The 12,587-nt window shown below is 47.6% G+C and overlaps 2 protein-coding genes across 3 annotated transcripts in view; one reads left to right on the top strand and one right to left on the bottom strand.

The window, feature by feature from the left end:
* Window positions 1–1,602, bottom strand: part of TXNRD2 (thioredoxin reductase 2) — a 107,706-nt gene extending 106,104 nt beyond the window's left edge. Inside the window, exons 1-2 of one of the 2 annotated variants that reach the window (XM_066603475.1) lie at window positions 1,396–1,469; window positions 823–898 (exon numbers count right to left, since the gene is read on the bottom strand). Coding sequence is in view for 1 of the 2 variants with exons in the window: in XM_066603474.1 (XP_066459571.1) it covers window positions 1,396–1,468 (73 nt within the window). In the remaining variant the exon portion in view is untranslated. Of the gene's footprint in view, window positions 1–822; window positions 899–1,395 lie in introns of both variants that reach the window. The other variant, XM_066603474.1, reaches the window with a different exon arrangement.
* Window positions 1,603–1,672: 70 nt separating this feature from the next.
* Window positions 1,673–12,587, top strand: part of LOC136627942 (catechol O-methyltransferase-like) — a 63,721-nt gene continuing 52,806 nt past the window's right edge. The window contains exon 1 of the mRNA XM_066603480.1: window positions 1,673–1,686. The gene's annotated coding sequence lies outside the window, so the exon portion shown is untranslated. The remainder of the gene's footprint in view (window positions 1,687–12,587) is intronic.

Raw genomic sequence — 12,587 nt, 5'->3', positions numbered from 1 at the left:
TCGGAACGTATCGCCCATTAGATGCAATGGGACCTGTAATGCGTCGCAGGTCTGTGGCGCGCCGTGCGATGTGCATGTGAGTGCGATGCTTCACACGGATATCGATGGAAACCATGTCTGACCCTCTATTGCTCACGCGAGCGGATTGGAACTCCACAGATGCCTGAAAATCACCTTGCATCCACGAGTAAGGCTGCCTGTCCACGGCCATGACGAAATATCGCTAGCGATACTCCTCCACGGGGAGGATGGGGGGGGGGGGGGGGGGGGGGGCACTGCCGGGTGTCTGCGGTGGGCATATCTAACAGATTGGATCACCGTGGAGAATCGCGGCAAATCACAGCATTCCAGGATTTAAATCCCGCGAGCAGAGAATCGCTATGACTCTCCGCTCGTGGACGTCGGGCTGCACTTTCCATAGTTAGCCTATGGGAAGTGATCACTGCGTTACCTGCGGATGGATATGCAGATAACGCAATGACATATCACCCGTGGACAGGAGGCCTAAGGTCGCCTGCACACGAGCGGAAATTCCGCCGCTGGAAGCCTGCATAGGATTGCATTAACAAAACGCAATCCTATGCAGACGACCGCGGTTTGGCTGCGCGAAATATCGCAGAGCCCCGCACAGAATTGTCACTCACCCACTGCTGGCTCGGCACATCAAACAGCCGCGGGCGCGGGTGAGTACACGCTGGTCCCTGCAAGCGCTCGGGTCGGGTCCAGCAGCGAGAATCCTCGCCGCCAGATCCGACCCGCCCGTCTGCAGGCGGCTTAAGAAGCAGGCTGCTCTACAGGTGCGTCCACAGGGCGTGTGCGTACCGCGGTCTGCGCAGTGTATTCACGTGCCGACATACGCCGCCGCCCTGCGATTCTCTGCAGGCCTCTTCCTCAGTACCTAAAAAAAAAGAACAGACAAAATTGCGCTGATTTGCGTGTAAACATGGAGGCTTCCTGCGTTTAGCGTGTATTTACAGACGCTCGGTGATCGTCATACGCAGAGTACATCATCATACACTCCGAGGACACACCCCACGTATTCCCTCAGGTGACCACACATTTACGGCTGGGAATCGCTCAGTCACACGGTCAGACATAACGAGAAGTGAAGGAGGCGCCAATGCTTTAAGCAGGCTGAATGAACGGCGGCTCGTGATTAGACGTAACGATTATCGCACTTTCGGTCATTATGATTTTTTGTGATAACTAGTGCATCTTAATGGGTCTTTAGTGTTTATACTATCAACCAGTGTGCCGCCATACAGCGGGAAGAAATGTGTCCCTATGACAACTCTGCTGGTGTCCGCGGGGCGGAACCATTCTCACGGAGACATGTCCCGTCAGTCACACAATGTCCTCCCCGTTCACGGCTCCGGCTCCCGGGACGACAGATACCTGCTAAACCCCGACAACACGTGAGCGGCAAGAGGACGCTTCTCCTGACCGGGCGCCGCCACAAGGCCGCCATGAGTGCGAGGACCCCGAGGGCTGCCCCGCCGCGCCTGCTCAAAAAGAAACTGTAATGTGCTCGTACGGTGGTGTCTCTGGGCAGGGAGTATAACAGCTCTCCTGCAGGTTATTACAGTCCCACACTAACCCTGTCAGCGGGTACAATGTGCGGTAATGTCACGTGCGTAGCCACGCCCCCGGTCATGTGACCGTCGCCGCCGCCTGTTGCCCAGTCATGTGAGTAGATACAGGTGTATGCTCGCTGCTGCCTGATACCTGCGTGCGCTCTGCTGTTAGCTAATGTGTAGTGGGCGTGTCTGCTAGCGCCGGGCACTGCACGGTACTGATTCAACCTGATTGGTTGTTAGTGCCGAACTTGAGTGTAATATGGATACGTGTGCCAGATGGCCCGGCCGCAGAGCGTGCGAGGGGCGGGTGCCCAGCAGTACAGCGCAGGGGATGCGCGCCTATTGTCTGCATGCAGCGGCCACAAAAGCACGAGAAGAAGTAGTTTTACTGCAACACGCAAAAAAAAGTTGAGGGGGGTATTTCGCAGCATGCTGTGATTTTGTATGGGCTATGCCCGGATGGCTTTCATTGGAGTCAATGGACATAACATAAATGCTGAAACGGAAGTGGTCAGCACCTTCATCCCCTTAAACTACTTTATGGAGCTCAAGGGTGACAGCTCCCCAGACCCCACCCCTGTTCTATGTCCCCCGTTCCAGCGCTGCGCCCCTGAAATATCAGTGTCTGCACACTGCGCGACTCTTCAGAGGGCTGCGTGCGCCTCTCATTGATCTTTATGGCAGAGCGGGTGCATAGAGCCTTCCGAAAAGAGTTGCGCTGTGCGCACTCGCTGAATTCTCAGGGGTACAGCACTGAAGCGGAGGACCCACTAATTATGAAGCACAGCACCCCACCCCCCTTTCCACCACCCTTGAGCCCCATAACGTAGTTAGAATACGACTTTTAAAGGGTTTTCTAGGATTTTTCAATTCCTTAGTAGTTAGCAAATGTAAGCCCAAGCCTCTATCATCATTTTTTGCTCTTTTCATATCTTTTTTACTTATATTCTGTATACAGTATAGAAAAACCTGTTACTACCCTGTTTCCCTGAAAATAAGACATAGCATGATTTTCCAGAATTTTTGAGGATGCAAAATGATTTTTCAGGCTTTGAGGATACTTGAAATATAAGCCCTACTCCAAAATTAAGCCCTGCTAACAGTTAATTAAAAAAGTCAATTTAAATAGTGTCCAGGCAGCTATACATGTAAAAAAAAGTTAAACCTTTTTGAACAAAAATTAATATAAGACACTGTCTTATTTTCGGGAAAACACGGTAGCTGAAAGCTCACAAACTACTTGTCACGGATCACATTTTAACTGTCCAGCTCTTCCTCAGTTTACAGTAGGAGAGGGGTATTCCCATCCAAATACTCTCGCAGGAAGGTGCCGCCATTCACTCCTATAAATAACCGCCAGTGAAACGGCGTCTGACACAACTGCATCCACCAGTGACTCCCATGCTCTGCACCTGCGCCATTCTCCTGCGTTCAGGAGGGAAACGGGCACGGGTGCAGATTATGGCAGGCACTGTTAGATGGGGTTGTATCTCATGCTCCTTCATTGCCGGCTATTCTTGCACAGAGCGGCTGCATCGTCCTGTAAGACTGCTTGGCTGCTGAGGGGGCATGGCTAAAGAAACAAAATGGCGCAGAACCAAGCCACCGTCACACTTGGCGTTATTAATGCTGGCTTTTTGCAGTGGAAAACCGACAGCAAATGCACCACAAGGCCCCGGTGGCCAAACTCGTGCCTCAACGGTGGAATGTTGTGGCTGTGTTTATAGCGGATCTGCCGCACATCTTAGCTCTTGGGGTGAAATCCGCAGCATTAGTAGACAGGTTGTGGATATAGAATCCATGGGGTTTTTGAAAGAAATTATTTTCCATGTGAAGGCTATTTCAGACAACCGTATATCGGCCGGGTATTCACACCGGCCAATATACGGCGTCTCTCTCTGCAGGGGGAAGAGGCTGGAAGAGCTGGGAGCAGGAACTGAGCTCCCGCCTCCTCTCTGCCTCCTCTCCCCCCCCCTCTCTCTCTGCCCCTGTGCACTATTTGCAATGAGAGCAGGCGGGACAGGGTGGGGCTAATTTCTGGGAATTAGCTCCACCCCCATCCCAGAGGCAGAGAGGGGGCGGGAGCTCAGAGCACTACTCCCGGCTCTTTCAGCCTCCTCCCCCTGCAGAGAGGGACGCCGGCGTGAATACGCGGCCGATATACAGTTGTCTGAATAAGCTCTTAAAGGGGTTGTCCCGCGCCGAAACGGGTTTTTTTTTTTTTCAACCCCCCCCCCCCCCGTTCGGCGCGAGACAACCCCGATGCAGGGACGTACAGAAAGCTTACCGGAGCGCTTACCTTAATCCCCGCGCTCCGGTGACTTCTATACTTACCTGTGAAGATGGCCGCCGGAATCCTCTTCCTCCGTGGACCGCAGCTCTTCTGTGCGGTCCATTGCCGATTCCAGCCTCCTGATTGGCTGGAATCGGCACGTGACGGGGCGGAGCTACACGGAGCCTGCATTCTGCACGAGCGGCTCCATTGAAGAGAGCAGAAGACCCGGACTGCGCAAGCGCGGCTAATTTGGCCATCGGAGGGCGAAAATTAGTCGGCACCATGGAGACGAGGACGCCAGCAACGGAGCAGGTAAGTAAAAAACTTTTTATAACTTCTGTATGGCTCATAATTAATGCACAATGTACATTACAAAGTGCATTATTATGGCCATACAGAAGTGTATAGACCCACTTGCTGCCGCGGGACAACCCCTTTAAGGAGATTTTTTAAATCTTCGCCTGAGTTATACTGTAAATTTCCATAGCTGAATCTGCCGTGGAAATTCCTCAGCAATCACTGTATGTGTGCAGGCGGCCTTGGTGGACAATATACATTAGTAAGCTGCCTATATATATATATATATATATATTATATACACATCATACACTATCTAGTAGTTTTATAGAAACCCATTTGATGTAAAAGAAGGAGATTTTTTCCTTTTTGGTAAATGAGTTATCGTTTTTGTTATTTTTGCCATCTACCACAGTATAGTCATGTTTAAATTAAATGGTGATTAAGGTCACTCACACACGAACGTATGTTAAAACGCTGCGTTTTCCCCTCAGTGTGTTACTACGTTCAAGCCTGCGTTTTTGTGCGCGTATGGTGTGTTTTGTGCAGCAAGCTTATCATGTCACAACTTTTTGTTCCTCTTCCAGTGGCATAATAACCCGCATGAAAAATAGAGTAAAACGCAGTATTACACGTGCAATTGCGTATTTACTGCATTTTTCATGCACCCCATTTGTTTCAATGGGTGATTTAGTGCAGTGAAATACGTGCTGAAACGCAGAAAATAGGACAGGCATCGAGACTTTTTGTGTGCATGAAATTCACGGCGCAAAACCGCTAGTGTGAGAGGCCCCATTGAAATACATGGCGTTTAGTGACGCGTAATACGCAGTAAAACAGCGCTTATTTGAGAGTGGTCTAAGAGGCAAAAGTGCAGAATGTCAGCTTTAGGCCTGTGTCACAGGAGCATATGTGTATTTGTGCCATGTGTTTGCACATCAAGCTTTGCATATTTGTGAGCGTTTTTTACTGTAGTTTTTGCACGCGCAAGTATTTAGCACAAAAAACACGCACCGATGCTCACAGCTATTAAATTGGCTAATTAGATCTAATCTAATCGATTCGAAGGTGCGCAAATGTGCAGGAAAATAGAGCATGCTGTGTTTTTGATTTGCGCGGCTCAATTGCACGCGCTAAATACACACTTGTAAACAAACCCATTAAAATGAGGTGTTCTATCAGGTGAATGGCGCAGGGATTTCCACTACTTCCACACATACCCCCTCCCTTCTACAGTTGTAAGCCTCAAATATAGAGGGATTCAATAACAGCGCCCACATCCATCTGTAAGCTGCATTACAAGCTTGTCGAGTTCTTCCATCTTTCCTGTCATGCCGGCTGTTGTAGGTCACTTCATGTAGAAAGGGACCAGCTTTACTTTTGCGCCTTTCTTTTAGTATCTGCTTGTATAATTGGACGTCATCTGCTCAGACGACGCATGGCCAAGTCTGTGGCACAAAAAGGTGTCCAGTTGGGAGCAGCCTGTGCACTACTCCGACATCCCATGGACATGTAAGACAAGGAACGACTTGTAGCGGAGTGGTTGGAGGGGAAAGGACTTCTCATTATATAGCTTAGGGGGTTTAATATAAACCCAAGCCAAGCATTCTGGTCTCAGGGACTAACCAGGCTGCCATCCAATCACAAGGAGTTAATGGCGGGCTGGGAAGCACTCGCCGGTCTGGGAATGTACAAATGTATCCAGATAACAAAAGTAGCATGCCTCATTTATCAGGCAGGACAAAGGAGCCAACCGCTCCGATCTCTAACAAAAGACTTCCGCCTCAGCCAAAAACAACATATTTTTGGGAGCGCATTTAAAGGGACGCATCAATATTTCCTTGGCAGAAAATCTTTAGAATCGGTGAAGAACTCTTTACTGAAAGATCTCTCACTTGTTTGTGTAAAAAAGGGAAAGTTCCCAATGTAATCTGCATAAAAGAAGAAGAAAGTACATGAAGATTAGGAGATGCTGAAGCTATGTGTACACGTTTGTGTCTTGTGTATAAAGAGACTGTACACCAGCTCTGAACAGTATAGTATGGGTCTGCCAAATGTATTCTTCAAAAATAGATACAAAGTTGGTATCTCCTTGGCAGGTCCTTTTCTTTGTAAAGGACAAGTGAAGGGTTTTCTGGCAGTAGCGCAACCATGGCAGCTATAGGATTCTTCATGGTTAGTAATTGTGTCTAGTGGTTTTCTTTTAAAATAAGCAGTTTGTGCTCCAAACTTTTCCTACCCTTCCAATACACGAATCCATGAGCAAGGGTGAGGTACGGTATTAAAACCTGCCCTGGCGAGTACTGTTCAGGATCCAAGGCTATACACGCCTGACACCATGCCAGTAGAGAGATGCACTGGTGCCCTGACCAATACTTATGCAATATTCTGGCTTTAATGTTGCAGCCCTCTGTAGACCGCCCTGCTTGGCCGTACAAGATGATGGCTCCAGGTAAGAGAAGATGTCGTTTTTAAGGGGGTTCCATAGCTGTTACTGTTTGGGCTCCCTACGCCTGGCATTGTTATGGAGACACTGTGGCTTGTTACTGTTTCTGATACTGATATGAGAGTAACTATGGCTGACACTGATATGGTAGCACTGACTACGTTCTATGGGCATAGAGGCTAGCCCTGATATAGGCACAAAGGGGAGAATTTATTTAGACTGACATATATTGCATCAGTCTTAAAGGGAACCTGTCACCTCCATACTGTGCCAAGTTATCGTGCTGTTAAGGTACCATGTTTCCCTGAAAAGAAGACCCTGTCATATTAATTTTTGCCCCAAAAGAGGCACTAGGTTTCTATTTTCGGGGGAGGTCTTATATACTTATACTAACCTAGCAGGCTTAGTACAGGTCCCTCGCGCTGCTTCCCGTAATCCTTGGTCGCTCACACAACATCTGTGATTGGTTCTTCAACAGCTGCTCAGCCAATCAATGCAGCGCTGGATGAACCAGTGCTATGGCTGTGATTGGTTCATCCAGCGTTACATTGATTGGCTGAGCAGCAGTTGAAGAACCAATCAACAGCCACTGCGTTGTAGAGGCAGGATTTATGAATTGGCTGAGCCGTGGCAAATTACAGCCATCGCATTGGCTGAGCAGCAGTCGAAGAACCAACCAATCACAGGCACCGCTTCTTGGAGGTGGAATTTATGAATTCCGTAGCCAGAAAGTGGTAATGTACAAGCGGCTGAGGACTGTGGGAACAGCGCCAAACCGTTCTGAACCTCAAGAGAGCAGTGAGAGGGACCTGGACCTAGCCGGTTAGGTAACGTATTCTTTTTTTTAATGTAGTGTAACTAGTGCTTATTTTTGGGATTATATTTTAAGCGTCTCCGAAAATTAGGCCAGGGCTTATTTTCGGGAAAAGTGTGCAGATGACAGAGCCAGGGGAGGTATTTTTTGTACTCACCCGCTCCCTGGTTTCCACTGCTGTTAAAAGAGTCACATGTTCAGTGCGGACTTGAATGGTGGGAACCAGTAAAAAAAGTGCCCCACCCGGCTCCCTGTCACCTACCCTAACTGAACCATAAATGCACATAAAGAGAAGAATATAATCCAGCACCTCCAATAAAATTATTTCTATTATTCCGTTGTAGAAAAACAGGTTAGAAAGCCCAAAATGACTAAACCTAGATGCATTTCTAACCACAAGAGTCTCCTCTGCATAAAATATAGTGAACATACAGTTCCATTTAAGACCCACAAGACCGATCCTGAGGTGGTAATTAATATATGGGTGTAGCCCAAACAATGGAGCAAAACCAGACTGTGGTATACTATGTAAGCACTAATTACTACACCTTCAGTAAATATACAGAAGAGCATTTTTATAGGTAAACCTCTTAGGGTGCCTTGTAGATAATTCAAGTATCCAAAGAGCCTCACCGATCAGGACCAATTATCTCCCCCTCTATACGGTACATTATCTTTTTCTATGCCTTTAAAGCAAAAACCCTCCAAAGAGCCATTTTGTTTGCCCACAAATTGTTTTACCATACCAGAAAAATGTGATTGAAAACCAGAACATTTAGCAGGAATAGAGAAAAAAAACAGTTTGCGGATGGTGCAGCCTACGTACATGAGGGTTCATTCAGACGACCATATATCGGCCGGGTTTTCACGCCCAGCCGATATACGGCGTCTCTCTGCAGGGGGAGGAGGCTGGAAGAGCCGGGAGCAGTGCTCTGAGCTCCCGCCCCCTCTCTGCCTCCTTCAGACGAATGAATCTGCATGATAATTGTTACATGTAAACGCGGGCAGTCGTGCACGGTGTGCTCACTGATTGTTTATGGCTGGCTTTTAGCCAACATAAAAGTAGTCGTTGGGCAATTCAAAATTTATTCCATTTGAATGGGAATTGTTTAGTTGAGCGCCTGGATGACATGAGGGGAGGTAAGTGTTTAGCTTTCCAAACACAATGAGTACATTGTTTACTCATAGCAGCTGAAGACAGTTTGGTTTTGCTCCATTGTTTGGGCTACACCCATATATGATTTAGCACCTCAGGATCTGTCTTGCAGGTTTTAAATGGAACTGTGTGTTCATTTCATTTTATGCAGTGAACAAGTGAGGCTTGTGGCTTGAACCGCATCTACGTTTAGTCATTTGGGATTTAGAAATAATTTTATTATAGGTGCTGGATTATATTCTTCTCTTAACCCTTTCCAATCCAATTTGTATCCTGGTTTTCCTAGGGGGCTTAGGCCTCGTGTCCACGGGCAAAAGAAGAATTAAAATCCGCAGCGGATTTTAACTCTTCTCCCGCCCGCGGATCCGCACCCCATAGGGATGCATTGACCACCCGCGGGTAGATAAATACCCGCGGATGGTCAATAAAAGTGATTTTTTTTAAAATGGAGCATGAAAAAATCTGGACATGCTCCATTTTCGTGCGGGTCTCCCGCGGGGACGGCTCCCGCGGGCTTCTATTGAAGCCTATGGAAGCCGTCCGGATCTGCGGGAGACCAAAATCGGAATTTACTCACCTGCTCTGGATCTTCCCTTCGCCGCGGCTTCATCTTCTCTCAGTCGCGGCCGTATCTTTTTTTCTTCGGGCCGGCGCATGCGCGGGGCACGCAACCGGCGTGCTCTGCGTATCCGCCGGGCCGAAGAAAGAAGATCCGGCCGCGTCGGAGAGAAGATGAAGCCGCGGCGAAGGGAAGATACGGAGCAGGCGAGAGGTGAGTTAATTCTTATTTTAAGCGCTCATGTCCGCGGGGCAGGAGGGACCCGCTACGGATTCTCCATGGAGAATCCGTAGCGGGCCTGATTTTCCCCATGGACATGAGGCCTTACTGTTTTTCTGCCATTATACAATGGCGCTATATGCTGGCTAAAGCCAGTACTGCATGAGGTGACACATTGAATAGGCTCAAACAGCAGAGAGGCTGGCAATATACAGTAAGAGAACCCCGACGGACGTCTTCCAACATCGGAGCTGTACAGCCTTAAATCATAATGTCTTCAAAGGTCAGACAGTGGATTAGAAAGGGTTAATATACATTTACGGTTCTGTTAGGCCTCATGTCCACTAGGAAATTCGGGCCTGCGCGGATTCTCTACGCGGACATGAGGCCTATAAATTGATTTTACTCACCTGTCCGGACGCTGCGGGTTCCCGTCCGTCGCGGACGGATCTTCTTTCCTTCTGCCCGGCGGATGTGCTTGGCAGCGTGCCGCGCTCATGCGCTGTGTACTCTTTTTCCTTTTTTTTAACTCCTGCTCTCCCGCGGTAGAGCAGAAATTCAGCTGCAGGTGTGCCGCGGATCCGGACGGCTTCCATAGGCCTCAAGGGAATCCTGCGGGAGCCGTCCGTTCTTGAAACCCGCAGAAAATGCAGCATGCTGCAGGTGATTTCCCGCATGTGCGATCCACGCGGCAGGAAAAAAAGGACATCCACAGGTATTTACTTACCTGCGGGTGTCCAATGCATCCCTATGGGCGCAGTTCACACGTGCGGGACACCCGCGCAGATTTACTAAATCAATTTACCCAGTGGACATGAGGCCTTAGGGTAGGTGACAGGAGGGGTGGGGGGCATTTTTTGTAATACTCATCCACTACCTGGTTCCCACAGCTGAAGTCCAAGTGCTGGACTATGTTCTCTTTGTATGTATTTATGGACTGATTACCAGCAGCTGTCCATGCAACATTGAGCTGCATGGATTGCTAAAGTTTGGTGTTGGAGCACTTCTACATACATTCTACTTTAACTTACTTCATGGTGCCGTGTGTTTTAAAGAGTTGCAAAAATTGCATTAAATCACAAAAAAATTTTCAGAAAACTGGCGCAAAACCCTTGATAAATTTTCTCCTATTACTGCTATGGAATAGTTTTGAAAGCACTATCTGTGATTGCCAACTGTTTGTGTGCATGTTTAAGGGCTAATGCCCACGGCTGCATTTCTATTAAACCTAATAGCTCAATGTTCACACTGCGGAATTCTGCAGCGTGAAATAAACCGCGGCATGTTCTAAATGCCGCGGGAATACTCGCATCCGCTTTCCATTGTTGTCAGTTGAAGCCAGCTGTCATGCTAAACTTCCTTCTGCTGTAGTACAGCGGAAGTATCGTGTTAATACGCAGTCCCACCAGCCATCATGCGTTGTACTGCGCATGCGCGCCGACCCTCCATGCGGAACGCATGCGGCGGATCCAGAGTGGTAAGTATGGGTTTTTTGGGGGGCGCCGTGGTGGACTCTGCTGCAATATTCCGCTGGCGGAGTCCGTCACAGCCATGGGCATGAGCCATAAATACAATAGGTTTATGTGATGTTCGCTAAGCAAATATAAAATGGGTTCATTTACATTTGCGATGTTTCCCAGCATGGCACTACTTTGCAATGCTATGCATAGAAAAAAAATCTCAGCATGTCCTTTCTTTTGTGAGATCACCCATTGTCTTCAACGGGATCGGCGGCGGGCAATTAAATACATTGTCATACGCAGTTCTGCTCACATTTGCAAGTAGGAATTGCGTAATACGTGAGGGCAAAAAAGAAAGAAGCATGTTTTATTTTGAAGCGTATTACACGCGAAAGAGACTATTGTTCTCTATGGGCACGTAATCAACGCTGCCCATACGAAATTACATTGCAACGGCGCGGGGAATATAAAAAAAATAAACTTATGGACTGCGCATGACAGCGTGCGTGAGATACGTTGTCATGCGCAGAACAATTTTGCTGCCATATGCGGCAATAGGACAGGTCATCGGTGGCTGCACAGCGGTAAAATGCTGCGTGGCACACGTAGCATTTTATGCTTACGACTCCGTTCATGTTTTTTGTTTCATTGTTGAACCACAATTAAAATAACACATCAAGAAACTGCATGCAGTATTCAAAAACCATATACGTTTTTAAAAAACTGCCTACACTATTAAAACCACATGTGGATTATAGGCCTCATTCACACGGGTTACAAAATCATCACTATGTTCTGTAGCCTGAAAGAACCCATTGGAAACCATACACGTGTTTTATTGTAATAATTTTGTAGCCCGTGTGAACGAGGCCTAAGCAGTACATGTTTTTTGTATGTCTTTTTTTTTTTTTAACGGCATGCAGGGTTTGATGCATTTTTTAATAGTGTGCAATTATCTATAGGAGATGCTCCATATCCCTAAATGCAGGAGATGTATAACTTATACCATCTGTACATATATAGGAGATACCCAGGTTATACCAGCATGGTCTTTATCACTACATACAGAAAGATGCATAACTTATACCAGCGGTACATATATAATTATATACAGTAGATACCCAGGTTATACTAGCATGGTCCATACATATACACTATATACATGGTTGATATCACTATATACTGGGAGATGTATGTACATCTCCTGTAAACAGTGATATCGATCATGCTGGTGTAAGGCCAGTTTTCATGTCTGGTCGGAGGTTCCGTCAATGATCCGGCTCAAAATTCTGGAAGAAAAAGCACTGCATGCAGCGCTTTTTCTTCTGTTCAAAAGCTGGGCAGAAAGCAGACAGCCCCGATTATGATCAATGGGGTCCGTGCAACGCTGTTCAGTTCTGGCCAGAGACAGTCATTTGGCCACGGGCATTCCCCTTTCCATGCTCCCCGAATAGAGCAGAAAAGTGTGATCCCTAATGAAATCTTCCTTAGGGCGAGCACCCACTGGCGTTTTTTTACCTGCGTTTTGCGTTTTGCGTTTTGCGTTTTTCCTGCACAGGCATAGAGATAACATGTGTTCCTGTCCACTGGCGTTTTTTTTGCGTTGCGTTTGCGTTTTTAACATAGGAACTGTCAGTTGCATATGTGTCCTTATTTTTCTCCATGGAAATTAATGGAAAAGCCGCGAAAACGCCGCGAAAACGCCGCGGAAAACGGGCGGAAAAACCGCGGGGAACGCGGCGAAAACGCTGCGTTTTTTTCCCGCGGAAAACGCAAACGCCAGT

This window comes from Eleutherodactylus coqui, chromosome 5, assembly GCF_035609145.1.
Source record: "Eleutherodactylus coqui strain aEleCoq1 chromosome 5, aEleCoq1.hap1, whole genome shotgun sequence".
In the NCBI taxonomy this organism is placed as follows: domain Eukaryota; kingdom Metazoa; phylum Chordata; class Amphibia; order Anura; family Eleutherodactylidae; genus Eleutherodactylus; species Eleutherodactylus coqui.
This window is presented reverse-complemented; position numbering and strand designations above follow the sequence as displayed.